Genomic DNA, 21,218 nt, shown 5'->3' with positions numbered 1-21,218 from the left:
TCGTGCTAGCCAGCTGTTCGCCGTGGTGGGCAGCAACTGTTTGCTTGATTTTATTTGACCTTTCTTAATTATCCTCTGACAGGAAACTGTTGGCTGCTAATCTTGGATGAAAAAGAAATTTGATTTTAAATTCCGCTCTCGATTAGCAGTAAATTGACCAACAATTTAGATAGTCCGGCTTATTTTCCAGCAGTTTCTTGCGACTTGCTTACGATAGTTGCTTTGTGTGTGTGTGTGAGAGAGAGAGAGAGAGAGAGAGAGAGAGAGGGAACAATAGGAAAAAGATTGAAAAGAAAAGGGAGAAGATATGAAGAAAGAGAAGAAAGCTGAAATTAATAAGCGAAAAGAGAAATGACCTGCTAAACAGAATATATACATTACTGTAAAGAGAACACGAAAAAAACTTTCATATAAACTTGGAAATACACACATACATACACACCTATACCTACAGATACACACAAATACACACATACACGCGCGCACACACGCACACATACACGCACACATACGCACAAAAATACACACACGCACGCACGTACACACACAAACATACACACACACCACACACACACACACACACACACACACACACACACACACACACACACACACACACACACACACACGCATAAGGGGGCACAATTGGAAGTTGAAGACTCAGATAAATCACAGGGATGTTAGGAAGTATTTCGTCAGTCACAGAGTTGTCAGGAAGTGGAATAGTCTGGGAAGTGATATAGTGGAGGCAGGATCCATACATAGCTTTAAAAAGAGGTATGATACAGCTCATGGAGCAGGAAGAGTGACCTAGAAGCGACCAGTGAATAGGTGAGGCCAGAAGCTGTGACTCGACCCCTGCAACCATAACTAGGTAAGTACAACTAGATGAGGTGAGTACACACACACACACACACACACACACACACACACACACACACACACACACAAGGGGTCACAATGGAAACTGAAGACTCAGATGAATCACAAGGATGTTAGGAAGTATTTCTTCAGTCACAGAGTTGTCAGGAAGTGGAATAGTCTGGAAAGGGAGGTGGTGGAGGCAAAATCCATACATAGCCTTTAAGAAAAGGTATGATAAATCTCACCGAGTAGGGAGGGAGTGACCTAGTAGCGACCAGTGAAGAGGCGGGGTCAGGAGCCATGATTCGACCCCTGAAACCACAATTAGGTGAATACAATTAGGTGAGTACTCACAAAAAAACACTCACGCACATACACAAACATATACACGTACATATATACACACATACACATACACGTACATATATACACACATACACATACTAACACGTCAAGAAACTAGAGAAAGTACAAAGGTTTGCGACAAGGTTAGTTCCAGAGCTAAGGGGAATGTCATATGAGGAAAGATTAAGGGAAATCGGCCTGACCACACTGGAGGACAGGAGGGTCAGGGGAGACATGATAACGACATATAAAATACTGCGTGGAATAGACAAAGTGGACAAAGACAGGATGTTCCAGGGAGGGGACACAGAAACAAGAGGCCACAATTGGAAGTTGAAGACACAAATGAGTCAGAGAGATAGTAGGAAGTATTTCTTCAGTCATAGAGTTGTAAGGCAGTGGAATAGCCTAGAAAATGACGTAGTGGAGGCAGGAACCATACACAGTTTTAAGACGAGGTTTGATAAAGCTCATGGAGCGGGGAGAGAGAGGGCCTAGTAGCAACCGGTGAAGAGGCGGGGCCAGGAGCTAGGACTCAACCCCTGCAACCACAAATAGGTGAGTACAAATAGGTGAGTACACATACACACATATAAACACACATACTCGTACACACACCTCTCATTGCAAACTTTTTCGTTGTATCAACAAGTATTCCCTAGGTATCCTTGCAACGCCTCCTCATATCAGGCAACACTATCCTTTCTTCAATCTCTGCAACTCGCGACAGTCTGCACGAGACACACAGCTTAATGCAAAATGTAAACAATAGAACTATCAGAAGTAACACCTGTTAACCTCTGTTAATCCTACTTCACATCACAATTCTACAAAAGTTCTGTCAAGTTTGTCAAGTGATGCATTTCCAAGACTGTTTCTGCCTGTTTTTTCTTTCAATAATTACTATTATTAGTTATTATTATTTTTGTTATTGTTTCATTATTAATATTAACTTTCCATTACCCAAGGAATGGAAAGGGAAGATTATATAAATGTATATATAGAGTCTCCAGTGGGAAGTGGAACAGAATTCTTTCTCCGTAAGTCGTCATGCGTGTCATAAGAGGTGACCAAAATGCCAGGAGCAAGGGGCTAGTAACCCCTTCTTCTGTATAAATTACTAAAAATTTAAAAAGAAAAACTTTCGTTATAGGTCACCCTGCCTCGGTGGGCTACGGCTGGTGTGTTGACAAAAAAATATGAATAATATATATACTATTTACTCATTTTTTATATGGAACAGTCTTAGACTCTGCCTTCGTATCATTTTGGCAGCATTTTTAGAACCCTAACGTTTTTTTCTTAATTCTGTAGCATTGTTGACAAATTTAGTTGCATCTTCTTGCTGGTGTCAGATGTCATACGTAGTGTTTTTTTTCAGTCATTGACTTCATGACCCATAGAAACAAACAGTAAATGGAAATTGGAGGAATTCACTTTCCATGTAAATAGAGGGAGAATAACTGAAGATTCTTAGACTGACAGCCCCTCACAGTCAGTATGACACTTCACTTGAGAGACCGTGCTTACAGTAAATACCGAATTACACTCAGAGTATACTAGGAGCCAGTGGCTGTGACTCGACATCTACAACTACATATAGGTGAGTACGTCTTTAATTCTGTCTCTTTTTTTTTTTAGAGAGATCATGAAAAACCTAAGCCTCCCAGCATTTCAAAATTATGCTATTGCTTGTTAATCATACGTAAATATATTAAAAAAAAGAACATTATATAAACTTATATAAGCTAATCTAACTTTGGCGAGAAAAAACAGTTTGCGTGTATGTTAGACCAGACAGGTGAACGAATGGCAATTTAGAGAAAACTGCAATGGGAAATGTGAATGCAGATTGCTGTACAGGTCAGTGATCTGTCATCGATCATATTTCAGTCGTTGCAGTACAGGTCAGTGATCTGTAATCGATCATATTTCAGTCGTTGCAGTAGAGGGCAGTGATCTGTAATCGATCATATTTCAGTCGTTGCAGTACAGGTCAGTGATCTGTAATCGATCATATTTCAGTCGTTGCAGTACAGGTCAGTGATCTGTAATCGATCATATTTCAGTCGTTGCAGTACAGGTCAGTGATCTGTAATCGATCATATTTCAGTCCGATTTTGTACCCTCTAATTTAGGGAATAAAATTCACAACTGTACCACATTTCAGAGAGGAATCCATTATGAAGTCCTTTAGATGAAGATCCACTTGCCCCCTTTCAGAGAATTGTGGCATTTATTCTTCCCCAACCGTGATATACCTTCCAAGAACTAGCGTTCTAGCTCTTATGGAAATGTTAGAAACATTATGAACGGTAGATAAACTAGAAACTTTATTGCTAGTTGACACTCCATCACGCATTTATACGGACGAAAATAAAATACTGCTTTCCTCTAGAAAGTTAATAGATAGTTGACAGCCCTCAACGATTGTACACGGAAGCAATTATAACCAATGTTTTCACTAAGAACTATTGGTAATGTACACCAATATATATATATATATATATATATATATATATATATATATATATATATATATATATATATAATATATATATATATATATATATATAGATATATAATGTCGTGCCGAATATGTAAAACTGGTCAATTAGCAAGAACTCATTTAAAATTAGGTCCTTTCTAAAATTTTCTCTTATACGTTTAAAGATATATTTTTTTCATTAATGTTGATGTGAAAATTTTTAATTTTGCACCAAAAGGAACTTAGAAAACTTACCTAACCTTATTATAACAAGAGCAATTTATTTTAGCCTAACCCAACTAAATATATTTTAGATTTGTTTACAGTAATTTAATACTAAACAAACACAGTGAAATATATTTTTTTCGTTAGGTTCAGAATGATTTTGGCGAAATTATTGCATACACAAATTTTCACTTGTCCTATATGGCAAGATGAGCGTTGCTATTTAAGCCAAGATCGCAAGTTCTGCCTATTCGGCACGACATATATATATATATATATATATATATATATATATATATATATATATATATATATATATATATATATAATGTATGTATGTGGGTGTGTGTGTGTATACCGAGAGGTGCATATCACTAAATGGCTGATACTCAGAGAGGTATATATCTGTCAGTGTATTTACACAGAGAAACATATGGCTCAAACAGTATATACCGCGTTATTAATATACATAGGCACTGCGGCCTTAAGGATTGCTATGCACATGATAGTCCACAAATCTAAAAAAAAAAAATTGACTAATTTAATAACGATGACTGGTCCATGATTAACAGTGATCCCGTCAAATTCAATAGCCTCTTTATTTTCTGCAAGTGTTTCACTTTCTGGAAACTTGAGATCTGAACTGTTGTCACCAATAATGAGAGATAAAAATAAAAGGATTTTTCATAATGTTATGAGTTTCACTGTATTCTTCTCTAGTATAAAGCCAATGAACCACCAGTTTCCCTGAGCTATAAGGTCAATAGACCACCAATTCCCGTGTAGTATAAGGCCAATGAACCACCAATTCCTCTGTAGTATAAGGCCAATGGACCACCAATTCCTCTGTAGTATAAGGCCAATGGATCACAAATTCCTCTGTAGTATAAGGCCAATGGACCCCCAATTCCTCTCCAGTATCAGGCCAATGGACCACCAATTCCTCTAGTATAAGGCCAATGGACCACCAATTCTTCTGCAGTATAAAGCCAATGAACCAATTCCTCTGTAGTATAAGGCCAATAGACCATCAATTCTTCTGCAGTATAAGGCCACTGAACCACCAATTTCTCTGCAGTATAAGGCAAATGGACCAACAATTCCTCTGTAGTATAAGGTTAATGGACCACCAAGTCCTCTGTAGGATAATGTCAATGGACCCCCAATACCTGTGTAGGATAATGTCAATGGACCCACAATTCCTGTGTAGGATAATGTCAATGAACCACTAATTCCTGTATAGGATAATGTCAATGGACCCCCACCTCCACTGTAGTATAAGGTTAATGGACCGGAAAATTCTTGTGTAGGATAAGGTCAATGGTCCACCAATTCCTTTACAGTATAAGGTCATTGGACCACCAATTCTTCTGTATTATAAGATCACTGGACCACCAAATCCTGTGAAGGATAAGGTCAATGATCCACAAAGTTTCTGTAGGTTTCAGTAGGCACTTCCTGTCGGCAGTTAAAAATTCCCATCGGATTTACGAAATTCCTTTCGATAATACGTCATTTCTCTCGGCATTATGCCTATTCTGTCGGTAGTAAGTCCCTCCTGTCGGTAGTATACTATCCTGTTCGTAGTACGCCATTCCTGTGGATGGTATGCCCTTCCTGTGGATGACATGCCCTTCCTGTGGATGGTATGCCCTTCCTGTGGATGGTATGCCCTTCCTGTGGATGGTATGCCCTTCCTGTGGATGGTACGCCCTTCCTGTGGATGGTATGCCCTTCCTGTTGATGGTATGCCCTTCCTGTGGATGGTACGCCCTTCCTGTGGATGGTATGCCCTTCCTGTGGACGGTATGCCCTTCCTGTGGATGGTACGCCCTTCCTGTGGATGGTATGCCCTTCCTGTGGATGGTATGCCCTTCCTGTGGATGGTATGCCCTTCCTGTGGATGGTATGCCCTTCCTGTGGATGGTATGCCCTTCCTGTGGACGGTATGCCCTTCCTGTCGATGGTATGCCCTTCCTTTCGATGGTATGCCCTTCCTGTCGATTGTATGCCCTTCCTGTGGATGGTATGCCCTTTCTGTAGATGGTACGCCCTTCCTGTCGACGGTACGCCCATCCTATGGATGGTACGCCCTTCCTATGGCTGGTACGCCCTTCCTATGGCTGGTACGCCCTTCCTGTCGGCGGTATACCATTCAACCGAAAATAAATTGCTTCTCGGGTGGCATTCTTTACGTGTGGCGCGATTGATCCATGAGCAGCAAAAACGACAATGATGGGAGGTATAGATAAGGCTGGAGATGTGTGCTCGGCTGCCCCACCTCACTCTATTATCTATTTACGCTCTGTAAACCCACTAACAAGTCGCTTGTATACCAAGGCATTGAGATCGATTAACCATTAGTACAGTATTCATTTCAAATACTGTACTTGATATAATATATATATATATATATATATATATATATATATATATATATATATATATATATATATATATATATATATATATATATGTCGTGCCGAATAGGTAAAATTTGTCACTTAGCAAAAACTCATTTAAAATTAAGTCCTTTTTAAAATTTTCTCTCATACGTTTAAATATATATATTTTTTTTCATTTATGGTAATGTAAAAATTAATAATTATGCACCAAAAGAATCTTAGAAAGCTTACCTAACTTTATTGTAACAAGCGAAATTTAATTTTGCCTAATCCAACTAAATATATTTTAGATAAGTTTGCAATAATTTAATAATAAACAAACAGAAAGAAATGTACTTTTTTCGTTAGGTTCAGAATGATTTTCGCGAAATTATTGCATATTCAAATTTTCGCTTGCCTTATTCGGCAAGAACAGCGTTACTATTCAAGCCAAAATCGCAAGTTTTACCTATGGATAATGTGAGAAGTCACGAAGTCGCTTGGAATTTCAATATTTTTCCCCAGTGGTTGTTCTGCATTAAACATAGACTTGATTTCTTTACAATTACATGGAGCGATAAATCAGTGAGTGGTTGAGGCTCGATCCTCCGTCCACTCATAGAGAGACAAAAAATCGATTCTTGCAACTTGTGTTACTTTCTTCAGGATCAGACTAAATTAGGGGTCGGTAGAAGTAGGGATATAAAGATAATGCAGGTATGTTAATATTTCGGACCAGGTTTCTCACAAACAAGTTAACTTTATCTGACTTGTTGAAGCTCACTCCTGGTCATTTAAAATTAGACTCTCTCCTAGACTTTATACTTGTATTTTGATTATGGTAATAATATATATGTCTATATTTATAGTCATCATTCGGTAAAATTGCAATTGCCTGGTTAATTTACGTTTACTTGGCTTATATTAACCTTATTCGACGTCAATCAAACGCAATTACTTATCTCTTAGTGCCCCTCTCTAGGTGTACTCAAGGACTAATTGGTGCCCTCAAAATGCCACTTTTCTCGAACCGATGTAAAATACCGAGTGTTTAGAATCTTGGTTCAGTTCTCTTTGATAACCACTACTCATTATTATTGTCACAGAGAAGCGCTAAACCCATGTTGGTCAGTCCGTCTTAAGGATCATACCACCAAACTGTCCTCTAAAGAGTAAAGATGTAAGTACTCACTATTTTTGAATTCTTCATTAGGATCCACCTCATCGTCTCCTTCTTCACCATCGTCGTAGATGTCCTGAGCCGAGGAGAGACGTGTGAGGATGGACAAGACGATGATAATGACGATCACTATGACGATGGTAAGCCAGTGTGTGCAGGAACGAGCTAGTACCATCTTCAGCAGCACAAGTTTCACAGCAACACTTCAGAGCTTTTCTCATACGGCGATTAATGGATTTTTTTCTTTTGCACACTGAATGTAAGCTTAATTGAAAAATATGACAAAATTAGACCAAATAACTAAGTGACTTTCTATTGTTTCCTTTTGGTTGAAACATATTAAATCACTTAGTAAATACTTGTTATTAAACTTATCTGTTACATTTTTCCATCACTGAGACACAGACTGCAAACATGCTTTTATTAAAACAGGTCCTAAAAGGACGATATTTATATATATATACGTAAGTCAGGGCTGAGAGTTCAGAGATATATAAGAAAAGAGAGAGATAATTTCCAGCTTTGGGGCATGATCGTTGTAGCGATAAAGCGCTGGAACATTGGTGATCACAGCGGCAGAGACGTGGTAGCGCACCACTGGAGCGAGCACTTCTCTCCCGTTCCAGACCAGAGTGAAAACTGTCTGCCAGTGTGTGTGGACCACTGTTGGTCCATGGCTCGTGCCGCACACTCAACTTTTACATGCGCGTGCGCCCTCCTCCCACTTAGATGTCTTGATGATAGCGAGCCTCATTTGCTACTTATACACACGGGTTATCATCATTCTATATCTTGCAGAGAAGCAATTATAGCCTTAACAACCGGATCGTTGAAGCACAAGTGGCGTCATCTATATTCATTGCTCGCCAAGTCGAGCAAAGAAAAATTGTCTGCAGAGGGACATTAAGCATCTTTAAGCCATACTGGAGGGACACTTCGGAAAAAGTGGGAGATATAATTTGTCTTGTAATAATGAAAAAAGTTACTGCCCGACCAGACATTCATCAATTGGCCTCCTGGTCGATGGTGTAATGTGTGATGTGTGGCCAGTTGCCGCGGTGGCTTATGTGTGTGTGTTGCATGTTCTCCATGTATCCTGCTACTTCTCTCTCTCTCTCTCTCTCTCTCTCTCTTTCTCTCTGGGGGAGAAAGAAGGATTGGTAGAAATAAGGGAGTTGCTGGATAGGGAGAAAGATGGTGGTGAGTGTTGAGACCGGGGGGAGGGAAAGATAGAGGAGTCAGGTTTGAGAGTGGGGATCGGATTGGTAAGGAGGAGAAGAGAAAAGTTATTGTAGAGGAGAAATGAAGAAGCATGTTGAGGAGAGGGAAAAGGAAGATGATAGTACGTGGGGAAGTGGGGAGGCAGTAGGTTGGGCAGAGGGGTGCTAGTGTGTGTGGTGGGGAGAGAGGGGAGAGGGGGGGAGAGAGAGAGGGTTGGAAAGAACGGATGTAGTGCATGAGAGAGACTGGAGGGCGTGCGTTCCAGAGATACAGGGGGTGTGGGGTAGATGAGGGGAGAGGAAGCCAGGTGAGGGGAAACGTTAGTGAGGTGAGGGGGAAGGGAAAACACCGGATATTAAGCGTCGGGAAAGTACAACTAAGGTAACAATATTATCAAGGTTGTCGCTGCGCCAGCTCCTCCTCTAATTAGTGTATCGCCTTAAAACTCTATATTTTAACAGAGTTTTGAAAGCGTAAATGGCCACAAGTAATTAACTTTTTTCTAATTAACAGCATATTTTTAATTTGCTTCAGTGAAAGGCGGGAAGGTTGCTTATTCCTGTATTCTCGCCTATTTGTGGTTGCTGGGGTCGGATCTCAGCTTCCGGCTGAGATTCGACCCCAGCCATTTGCTGGATTTATTCTCGCCTACCGTCTTGGTTCTTATTATTCCCATTCTTATTATTAGTGTATGCATGAAGCCTGTCTCCACCACTGTCCTGGCCGCCCTAAGGCAGAAGATATAATTCCTGACAGCCGTACAATTTATCTATATTTTTAACTTGTAACTGTGCCCTCGTGTACCGGTTTCCCGCTTCTCGACCCTCTCATCGCTGTCCATAAAATCCTCATATTATTTTTCTTCTATTTCGTTATTAAGTTTCTTCTAATTCTCTTCTCTAAGATTGTAGTAGTCAGTTCCCTTATCCTCTCCTTATGTCCCATTTCTTGTGGTTATTGAACTACAATATCTGCATACCTCTGCATTTTCTCCAGTTTCTGATTAAGTGTTTCCAGATGAGTTCCATGATGGTGATAAATCCTCCAAAATAGGCCTGACTCTTTACCAAGTGTCATGGATGTTAATCTCATATTTGCCAAAGTTATTCGGTTAAGCTTAGCGTGTCTTTGGAGATATGATCCGCAATATGCATATCCCAAGATCCTGAGTGAAGTTTGTAGCTTCTGTCCCCCGAGTCTACTCTGTTTCTGGTCTTCTTGCTTATTCTCAATTTGCATAAACTTGCATTTGCTTAAGTTAAATTCAAGCTGCCAATAGTCGGACTAATCCGTATGTCCTCGGATGGGGGTAAAACAGCTAGCTCTGCTGGCTGTACCATTCTTGTAGGATTTGGTTGTCCTGTGGGTTACAGCGTCAAGTGGTTCTCGCTCACCATGAGGCGGGCCAGTACAACATGGGTGCTAGTCCTTGGCTAGCGCAGTGTTGTTATTGATATATATATAATATATATATATATATATATATATATTATATATATATATATATATATATATATAAATATATATATATATATATATATGTATTATATATATATATATATATATATATATATATATATATATATATATATATATATATATATATATATTATATATATATATATTATATATATATATATTATATATATATATATATATATATATATATATATATATATATATATATATATATATATATATATATAATAATAATAATAAACTAGGTACTTGCACTTCTCAAATGTTCCAAAACCTTTCGCCTAGTATTAATGAACCAGGAGGGTTAAAAATCTGAAGGTGATCAGATAAAGCACTCTGAAGTTTTAAACGAGAGTCCTGTAGGAAGTTATGGAAGACGAGATTGATGTAGCTGACAATATTCTAGTTCTGCAGGAGACACTCTGGGCTACCAAGTATTAATATTAATAAACAAAGATAATTTATTATTATGACTGATTATCAGTTTGATAACAAAGATCTTAAGTATTTGAATAAGGAGTTAAAATATTCAGTGTAAATAAAATATACAACTTCCCTGGGAAGTGAATGTAATTATTGTTTATTTTCAGAGGATGAGAGAAAAGGTAGAACTTTCCATTATTGTTGTTATATGGTAACAAATATTAACACAAGTTTCATATGAAAATCACAGGTGGCAGCTACATCGACATTTTCTTGGAAAAAAAAAACGCTGTATAGCCCTTGTGGCTTAGCGTTTCTTTTTTATTATAATTATAATAATTGAAAAAAAATCAGCACAAGAGTGTTTATATAAAAAAAAGACACTCGGTTTCATATACAAAATAATATTAGTTTGTGTGTGTGTGTGTGTGTGTGTGTGTGTGTGTGTGTGTTGTGTGTGTGTGTGTTGTGTGTGTGTGTGTGTGTGTGTGTGTGTGTGTGTGTGTGTGTGTGTTGTGTGTGTGTGTGTATGTGTGTGTTTGTGTGTGTGTTTTGTGTGTGTGTGTGTGTGTGCTCACCTATTTTTACTCAGCTATTTGTGGTTGCAGGGGTCGAGTCATAGCTCCTGGCCCTGCCTGTTTGCTAGTCACTTCTAGATACTCTCCGTGCTCCAAGAGCCTTGTCATACCTGGTCTTAAATCAATGTATGGATCCTGCCTCCATTACATCACTCTCCAGATTGTTCTGCTTCCTGACAACTCTAAGGCTGAAGAAATACTTCCTAACATCGCTATGACTCATCTGAGTTAACTTTCAGTTGTATCCCAGTGTTCCTATGACCCATCTCTGAAACATTCTGGACCTGTTCATCTTTTGAATTCCTCTCAATATCTTATACGTCGTTATTATGTCCCTCCAATCCTTCCTGGTTACAGTGTCGTCAGCTTGAGTTCTCTTAACTTCTCCCGGTAGAACCGCTTAGCTCCCGAACTAGTCTCGTGTGTACTCACATATTTGTACTCAACTGTTTGTGATTGCAGGGATCGGTTCAAAGCTTCTGGCCCCGCTTCTTCACTGATCGCTACTTGGTTTTACTCTCCCCGCTCCGTGAGCTTTATCGAACCTCGTCTCAAAACTACGTATGGTTCCTGCCTCCACTACGTCACTTCCCAGACTATTCCACTTCCTGGCAACTACATGACTGAAGAAATACTTCCTAATATCCCTTTGACTCTTCTAAGTCTTCAGCTTCCGATTGTGACCCCTTATTTCTTTGTCCCATATCTGGAACATCCTGTCTTTGTCCTTCTTATCAATTCCTCGTAGTACTTTATATGTCGTTATCATGTCTCCCCTGACCCTCCTGTTGTCCAGTGTTGTCTAGCCGATTTCTCTTAACCTTTCTAGTCTTGTTGCAAATCTAGTTTCTTGACGTGCTTGAACAGGTGTGGGTTCCAAACTGGCGCTTCATACTCCAATATGGGCCTGACGTACACTGTGTACAGAGTTTTGAACGATTCCTTGTTGAGATATCGGAACGCTATTCTTAGGTTTGCCAGACACCCATTTGCTGCAGCAGTTATCTGGTTGATGTGCACCTCAGGAGATGTGCTCGGTATTATACTCATCCAAAGATCCTTTTCCTTGAATGGGGTTTGTAGTCTTTGTCTGCGGTCTTCTTTTCCCTTCCCCGATCTTCATAACTTTGTATTTGGCCTGCTCCAGTTGCTGGACGAAGCTTCCAGCCTGTCCAGGTCTCTTTGTTGTCCTGCCTGAACCTCATCCGAATTTAATTCTCCTGGTTAACTTCACATCATCTGCACACAGGGATATTTCTGAGTCTATCCCTTCTGTCATGTTATTCACATATACCAAAAACAGCACTGGTCCTAGGAGTGATCCCTGTGGAACCCGCTCGTCACAGGCGCCCACTTACACCTCGTCACCTTCTGTGACTCGTTGTTGCCTCCCTGTCAGGTATTCTCTGATTCATTGCAGTGCCTTTCCTGTGATGCGTGCCTGATCCTCTAGTTTTTGCACTATCTTCTTGTGAGGAACTGTGTTGAAGGCCTTATTGCAGTCCAAGAAGATGCAATCTACCCACCCCTCTCTCTAGTGTCCAACTTCTGCTACCTTGTCATAAAACTCCAGTAGGCTTGTGACACAGGATTTCCCTTCCTTGAAACCATGCTGATTATCGTTTATAAGCTTGTCCCTTTCTAGGTGCTCCACCGCTTTCCTCCTGAAAATCTTCTCCATGATTTTGCATACTATACACATCAGTGACACTGGTCTGTAGTTTAATGCCTCGTGTCTGTCACCTTTCTTAAAAATTGGGACTACATTTCCCACCTTCCATACCTCACGTAGTTGTCCATCTTTAATGGATGTGCTGAAGATTTTTGTTAGTGGCACACACAGCATCTATGCTCCCTCTCTAAGGACCCACAGAGAGATGTCCAGTCCCACAGCCTTCGAGGTATCAAGTTCACATAGCAGCTTCTTCACCTTCTCCTCGGTTGTGTGCCGAGGAACTATGGCGGGTTGCTGTGAAGGAGGAGTGTGTGTTGAGGGGGCTGGAGACAATGGGTACAGCATGTGGATTGTGGTTAGATTGTTGGGGTGCACTGGGATTGTCGGGGTTGATGGCCTTCTGTAGGTGGTTCTGAGGGAGGTTGTATTTGTTTCTTCTCCTGAGTCTGGGTTCTCCTGCCCATCTCAGTTTTTGCCTCTCTTTCCTCCTTGCGTCTTTGTACCCTCTCTTTCAGTTTCTGTCTTCTCGTGTTCTGTCACAGTCGAGGTACACCCTTCTGATATGTCCCTTAGTCATGCTTTCTCCTGCAGGATTCTGTTTCGAGCTGATTCCACCTTGAAAATCACTTTGAGCAGACGCTTTTTTCCTCCTGCAAACACCGCTATTCTCAGAAAATTTGTCAGTTGGGTCATGTCATCCTCACCTATGGTTTTCATAATACGAACTTTCAATCGCTTTACTCTCCCCCTGTCTTCATACTTCATAAGTTTTTCCTTCAACTTCCTAGAGACCAAAAACAAAGATTGACCTCTCCCTTTCATTTTACCACTGCAGTTCCTTTTGTATCCCCTGATTCGATTTAGTTGCCTCTATTGCAGCTTTCTTCTCTTCAATCTCTTCTCCGTCTCTTGTCCCTGTGCCCAGTGGTCTGTGTGTTAGTGTGTGTGCGTACTCGCTTAGTTGTACTCACCTAGTTGAGGTTTCAGGGGTCGAGTCCAAGCTCCTGGCCCCACCTCTTTAATGGTCGCTACTAGGTCACTCTTCCTGAACCGTGAGCTTTATCATATCTCTGCGTAAAGCTATGTATGGATCCTGCCTCTACTACATCGCTTCCCAAACTATTCCACTTCCTGACTACTCTGTGGCTGAAGAAATACTTCCTAACATCCCTGTGATTCATCTGTGTCTTCAACTTCCAACTGTGTCCCCTTGTTGCTGTGTCCCATCTCTGGAACATCCTGTCTTTGTCCACCTTGTCAATTCCTCTCAGTATTTTGTATGTCGTTATCATGTCCCCCCTATCTCTCCTGTCCTCCAGTGTCCTCAGGTTGATTTCCCTTAACCTGTCCTCGTAGGACATTCCTGGGACTAGTCTTGTTGCAAACCTTTGCACTTTCTCTAGTTTCTTTACGTGCTTGGCTGGGTGTGGATTCCAGACTGGTGCCGCATACTCCAATATGGGCCTACCGTACACGGTGTTCAGGGTCTTGAACGATTCCTTATTAAGATGTCGGAATACTGTTCTGAGGTTTGCCAGGCGCCCATATGCAGCAGCAGTTATTTGGTTGATGTGCGCTTCAGGAGATGTGCCTGGTGTTATACTCACCCCAAGATCTTTTTCCTTGAGTGAGGTTTTAGTCTCTGGCCCCCCTAGACTGTATTCCGTCTGCAGTCTTCTTTGCCCTTCCCCAATCTTCATGACTTTGCACTTGGTGGGGTTGAACTCCAGGAGCCAATTGCTGGACCAGGTCTGCAGCCTGTCCAGATACCTTTGTAGTTCTGCCTGGTCTTCGATAAAATGAATTCTTCTCATCAACTTCATGTCACCTGCAAACAGGGACACTTCGGAGTCTATTCCTTCCGTCATGTCGTTCACAAATACCAGGAACAGCACTGGTCCTAGGACTGACCCCTGTGGGACCCCGCTGGTCACAGGTGCCCCTCTGACACCTCACCACGTACCATGGCTCGCTGCTGTCTTCCTGACAAGTATTCCCTGATCCATTGTAGTGCCTTCCCTGTTATCCCTGCTTGGTCCTCCAGTTTTTGTACTAATCTCTTGTGTGGAACTGTGTCAAACGCCTTCTTGCAGTCCAAGAAAATGTGTGTGTGTATGTGTGTATGTGTGTGTGTGTATGTGTGTGTGTGTGTGTGTGTGTGTGTGTGTGTGTGTGTTTGTGTGTGTGTGTTAGTGTACTCATCTATCAGTGATTGCAGAGTTTCTGCTTCAGTTCCTAGCTATTCCGCTTAACTTAATGCTTGCTAGATTAACTTCCTCCTATTCTTTTGGGCCATATCACACATTTTCTTAAAACTTTGTAAGGAGCATGCGTCATCCCCTGCTTCTTCATTCATCTGTGCCTGAAGGCACCCATTACCTGTCTTCTTAAGAGTCTATCCCTGTCTACTCTGACACGTTTTCTGAGTATTGTGCATTTCATTATGTCCACTCTTGTAATTCTATCCTTTAATACCATGAGGTTCAGTTTCTTTAGCCTCTCCTCATGGTTCATCACTCTTAGCTCTAAGACTAGCTTAGTAGAATTCCCCTACACATTTTCCAGTTTCTTAGCATATCCTATTTAGTGAGCATTCCATGCTGGTGTTATATATTTCAAGGTAGGCCTAACATATTTAATGAGTATTCCATGCTTGTGTTATATATTCCATGGTAGGCCTAACATATTTAATGAGTATTCCATGCTGGTGCTGTATATTCCATGATAGGCCTAACATATTTAATGAGTATTCCATGCTGGTGCTATATATTCCATGATAGGCCTAACATATTTAATGAGTATTCCATGCTGGTGCTATATATTCCATGATAGGCCTAACGTAAGGCTGTGAAGAACTTTTTGGTGAGATTCCTGAGAACTGCTCTTTCATTTGCGAAATGAGAATTTGCTGTTTTTATTTTTTTTTTTGGGGGGGGAAGGGGGGTTGATGTGTCCTGGTGTTATGCCCACGACTATACTCAGTCCAAGGTCCTTTTCCATATGTGCTGATTGCGGCCACGGTCCCCTGAGACTAAACTCAGTTTGAAATCTTCTTGCCACTTCGTTAATTTTCAAAATCCTGCATTGCTGGGATTAAATTTAAGTATCCTGTTACTACGCAGGTGGGTATAATACAGTGGTTATAAATATGACCATAGTTTTTAAAGGGGTGGATCGGTAAGCCAGCGGAAGGCCTCGGCCAGATGACCAAAAGTCTAGCGGCTGGTCATCATATGACTAAGACCAGCGTCGAGAAATACTTGCCCTGTTTCTAAGCAACCGCTTCTCTAGTCAATATTTCAGTTAGTCCACATCCATTTATGGTTTTTCCTTGTTATTATCTGTTTTCATTCTCTTTCTTAATTTGTTATCAGACAATCGAATACATATGAATCTCTCTCTCTCTCTCTCTCTCTCTCTCTCTCTCTCTCTCTCTCTCTCTCTCTCTCTCTCTCTCTCTCTCTCTCTCTCTCTCTCTCTCCTGGTATGCTTATCACATATATCAGAAACAAAATTGGTCCTAATACATATCCCTTTTATATTTCCCATTATGACATCTCTTTTCGAGGAAACACTCTTCGTCTCCCTCCCTCTTTTACTTACTGTGGCTCACTCCTCTGTTATTCCTGCAAGCTTATCAAAATTTTGTCCGTCTCTTGTGAGGTATGGTTTACCTGGAGTTTACCTGGAGAGAGTTCCGGGGGTCAACGCCCCCGCGGCCCGGTCTGTGACCAGGCCTCCTTAGGTCAGTGTCCCAGGATGCGACCCACACCAGTCGACTAACACCCTGGTACCCATTTTACTGATGGGGAACATAGACAACAGGTGGAAAGAAACACGTCCAATGTTTCTACTCTGGCTGGGAATCGAACCCAGGCCCTCACCGTGTGAAGCGAGAGCGTTAACCACCAGGCCACCAGAGCCATGGTATCAATTGTCTTCTCATAACTGCATTAATAGTAGACATTATCGACTTGTGCTACATCTGGGTAAGTTTACTGATGAGACGTTTCACCAATCAGTGATTTTTTTCAATGCAATATATAGAATAAAGAAAACTTTCGTTTTTCATTTTTAGGTTACCCTGCCTCGGTGGGATACGGTCGGTTTAAAAAATAGAATAAAAATTGAAGACGTTGGTAGAATTGGGGAGGGTATTTTAAGGTTTCTAGTTTCTCATCTTAGAAGGTGTTGAGTTCCTTTGCCTTAACACCTACTATGAAGGTTGAGTGACTGAAATTTCTAAAATTTCCTCTCCACTTTATTCCCCATCTTTAGTATATAATTTGCATATTGGATTGAAAAAAAATAACTGGCTGGCAAAATATATCATAATTGAAGATACCCAGGTGGGGCACATTTGTCTTTTTCATCAAATGATTTCTTACAGTCCAAGAATATGCAATCTGCCCATATCATTCTCTCCTGCCTCACTTATGTTACTCTATCCTAGACCTTCAATAGGTTGTGAGGCACGGTTTACCATCTCTAAACCAATACTGATGAATATTTAGGAAACCACTTTTCTCCAGGCACTGCACTCCTCTTCATCAGATTATACTCGCCATTACCTTACGTAATATCCATGTTTCCGGATGTCTGCTTACCAGTCTTTCTTGGCCTTTATACAGAAAATGATAGAGGTAGCGTGGTAAGATTGCAGAGTGGGATGGAGGCAGACACAACTGGCTTTTATTATTTATTTGGTTAATGGATTTCAGATGTTTGAAGGCCAGGCCAATGGGGAGATCTTTGTAGCTTGGCGAGTCATCCCAGGTGTATCCACCAGGTGTATCCACCTGGGGTGATCCAGGTGGGCGTACTCTGTGCTATGCTTACCTCAACGGTCTCAACTAGACAGTGCTCGGGGCATGGAGCAGTGTCGTGCGTTATGTAAAGCTGCGAAGAACAGACTTACATTTCCTCATCCACACACCTCAGATTATCCCAGTCTGACAAATATTAGCAAAGAACAAATAAGAACAGAGAAAAACAAAGAACGTGGCAATATTTTTTTTTCTATACAAAAAACTGTCTTTCAAGGAGGCAGACAAGACAGTGATTGGAATTCCTGACAGAGGTGATGACGGAGAGGATGAGGGTGATATGTCTGTCACAGTCCAGCAATTGTAACTGTCTCAACAGGTGTGTGCTCTCCGAGGCTGCATCTGACATCAGACATTGTCCTCACATCGAGGGATGCTAGTTCATTCCTGATGGATGACAAGTAACACACAGGCTTGTTGCCCTGACCTTCAATACAGGACTTACAGCTACTAAGCTAAGTGGAGGTGATAACTTACACCAGACTAATCTTACAAGAATACAATGAACACCCTTGGAATATGTTCATGAATATATATATATATATATATATATATATATATATATATATATATATATATATATATATATATATATATATATATATGTATGCAGAACAACCACTGTGGAAAAAAACAGTGAACTTCCAAGCGTTTTATGAGTTCTCACATTATCAAGGAACTATATAAACAATAAACAGAAGAAGGCTTATAAGGCTGAGATTATACCCCTCCCAGTATGATGCGCGTGATAGTTTCAAGGACCTGTCATGCATAGCTTAAATTCTTTCCAAATCTTATTAATTACCAAATGAATCTAATGTGTATAACCCTAAACTAATATTCATCTTAAAATCAATACTATTTTTATGGAACTTGATTCAATTATATTTCTCTCAACCATAGACTTGCTTGATACAACTTCCTTGGCCTTTCAGAAATAATTTGTGTGGTTAAACTCTCTCACATGAATAAACAGAACAGACTCTTGTCCAGTGTTAATGCTATGTTTATGTTATTGTAATATTAGTTCAAAGGTTTTTCAGTTTTATTGTAATAAACTTTGTTACTTTTTTTTTACCGGGAATCTTGTAGATACAGCCATCAGCAGTTTTGGGAGAAGTTTTAATCAGATTGTTTTTTTCACTGTATCAAGATTTTTAAGTACAACTTACTTGCAAAAACCTGGAAAACCCCACAATTCTTCACTATACCTTCCAGCAAGAACACCGTGTTCCTCAAAGAGCCCCACTCACGACTCTGTAATGGAACTGTCAAATGCACCTCCGTTGCCCCATATAACTTTACGCCATGGGAAGTCCAAGATTTTGTGCAACAATTCATTGAAGACTTGGACAACTATGTGCAACTCACGTGCCTAACAAAATAAGTGTTTTAAAGTTTTTTAGAATGGGTCTTTCCAAATAAAACAGTAAACTGAACTGCTGAACTTAAGCGCCTTCCTGCTGTCTCCAGCCTGAACGTTGCAACTTTTCGCCATCAAGCGTTCTGCTGCTGCGTTAAGCTCTGGGTCTGTGTCTACGACGTCATGAAGACACTTCTCTAAGGCGCTATTCATCGCTTATCCTCGCTTTCTCACTCCTTATCTTTGAGTTTTTTAGTTGTTTCACATCAAGACTGTAGCTGAGCACTTCTTAGGGACTGATTACCTCAAAACTACTACTACGAGGCTAAGAGAGTGATTATTTAATCTATATCCACTGCTTCCGCTCTCTGTCTCTCTCCAATATTTAGCGCAGCGCTGTATAACCCTGATGGGTTTAACGACTAGTTTTGATTATTATTATAATAATCCAATACATAGTCTCCACTGTATCTGGCTGAAGGAGCCTGCTCAGCAGGAGAATAGTTTACAGAATAAGGATATCAGCTGTAATGATGATTTCCATAGCGCGTGTCACTGTCCTCAATCGAGCCAGAGCTAGTAAATAAAAAGGCTCACTTTCCACTTTAGTAAGTGTTTAGTGTTTTATGATGCTTATTAAATATATATTAGCATAAACATTTACTTATTTTTCTTATTGGAATGACATATATTATTATTTCACAAATTCATAAAATTTTCCCAGTCATCTCTTTTTAGTGTACGTTGGTTGACAACCTTCAGATCTCTGACACACTGGAAAACAAATTCCTGGTTCGCCCATCAGAAAGTTTAAGAAGCACTGTCCTAGAGAACTTGGGTTACATGTAGAGAGAGTCCAAGGTGACTCCGTATCAAAACATTGAGCCCAAATGTAGGAATTTCAGTAGAAAAACAACTTCCTAAAATGTCCTAAAGTGAAGGAGTACAGAGTGAAGAGTAATTGTTGTGTAGTCGTGGATGATAGCTCTGTTGACCGATACTACACTCTGGTTAGCACAGTAACTGGGACTCCTCGCTGGCGTATACCTTCCCGCATGTCTCCTGGCTTATCCTGGTTGGCCGTCATACAGAAAACAATAGAGTTAACATGGTAAGAGTGCCGAAGGGGTTGTAAACACAACTAGCTTTTGTAGTTTATTAGGTTGTTGTATACTAGGCTACAGTGCTATTGATGAACCAGTGTAGGAAGCCTTCAAGAGAAAACTGGACAAGTATCTTCACCTGGTGCTAGATCAACCAGGGTGTGATGGATATGTGGGGCAGCGGGCCAACAGCAGCAACAGCCTGGTTGACCAGGCAAGCACCAGACGAGCCTGGCCCATGGCCGGGCTCAGAGAGTAGATAAACTCTTGAAACTCTTCAAAGGCATATCAAAGGTAAGGTAAGGTCCTGGAGTTCTAGGGCAAAGATCTTATGAAATTGTAGGTCAGTCAGAGAATGAGTGATGATGCAGGAAGGGAAACTGTGCAACGTTCAGTGCAGTAAGCTTACATACATGTCAGTGTTATAGGTCAGAATATTAAAGCTGCCTGTCTGTTTCTTTTCGTTAATATTCGTTGTGTTCTAGATATTTGGCAACAGACCTGCATCCATTACCTTGTAGATTTAACCTAGTGCTTTTGCTCCGTCTAACAGAATTCATTGTGTGTGTGTGTGTGTGTGTGTGTGTGTGTGTGTGTGTGAGCGTGTGTGTGTGAGCGTGTGTGTGTGAGCGTGTGTGTGTGAGCGTGTGTGTGAGCGTGTGTGTGAGCGTGCGTGTGTGTGTGTACTCACCTAGGGTGTGTGTGCGTGTGTGTGTGTGTGTGTGTGTGTGTGTGTGTGTGTGTGTGTGAACGTGTCAGCGTGTGTGTGTGTGTGTGTGTCAGAGTGTGTGTGTGTGTGAGCGTGTGTGTGTGAGCGTGTGTGTGTGTGAGCATGTGTGTGTGTGTGTGTGTGTGTGTGTGTGTGTGTGTGTGTGTGTGTGTGTGTGTGTGTGTGTTAGTTACCATTTTGTCCTAGGCACATGCCGTGTGTGTGTGTGTACTCACCTAGTTGAGGTTGCAGGGGTTGAGTCCAAACTCCTGGCCCCGCCTCTTCACTGGTCGCTACTAGGTCACTCTCCCTGAACCGTGAGCTTTATCGTACCTCTGCTTAATGCTATGTATGG

The 21,218-nt window shown here is 40.8% G+C and overlaps 1 protein-coding gene and 1 long non-coding RNA gene across 4 annotated transcripts in view; one reads left to right on the top strand and one right to left on the bottom strand.

The window, feature by feature from the left end:
- The window catches only part of LOC138855024 (uncharacterized), a 278,768-nt gene extending 271,120 nt beyond the window's left edge, over positions 1 to 7,648 (top strand). For both annotated transcript variants that reach the window (XR_011394194.1, XR_011394193.1), the window contains 2 exons: positions 2,591 to 2,812; positions 7,520 to 7,648. This is a non-coding gene — a long non-coding RNA (uncharacterized lncRNA). The remainder of the gene's footprint in view (positions 1 to 2,590; positions 2,813 to 7,519) is intronic.
- The window catches only part of LOC128701633 (nephrin), a 625,789-nt gene extending 618,128 nt beyond the window's left edge, over positions 1 to 7,661 (bottom strand). For both annotated transcript variants that reach the window (XM_070101737.1, XM_070101739.1), the window contains exon 1: positions 7,499 to 7,661. In XM_070101737.1, the coding sequence (XP_069957838.1) occupies positions 7,499 to 7,661 (163 nt within the window). The remainder of the gene's footprint in view (positions 1 to 7,498) is intronic.
- Positions 7,662 to 21,218: the final 13,557 nt, after the last annotated feature.

The sequence above is a fragment of the Cherax quadricarinatus genome, chromosome 78 (assembly GCF_038502225.1).
Source record: "Cherax quadricarinatus isolate ZL_2023a chromosome 78, ASM3850222v1, whole genome shotgun sequence".
Lineage (NCBI taxonomy): Eukaryota > Metazoa > Arthropoda > Malacostraca > Decapoda > Parastacidae > Cherax > Cherax quadricarinatus.
The sequence above is the reverse complement of the archived record's forward strand: the minus strand, read 5'-3'. Positions and strand labels throughout refer to the sequence as shown.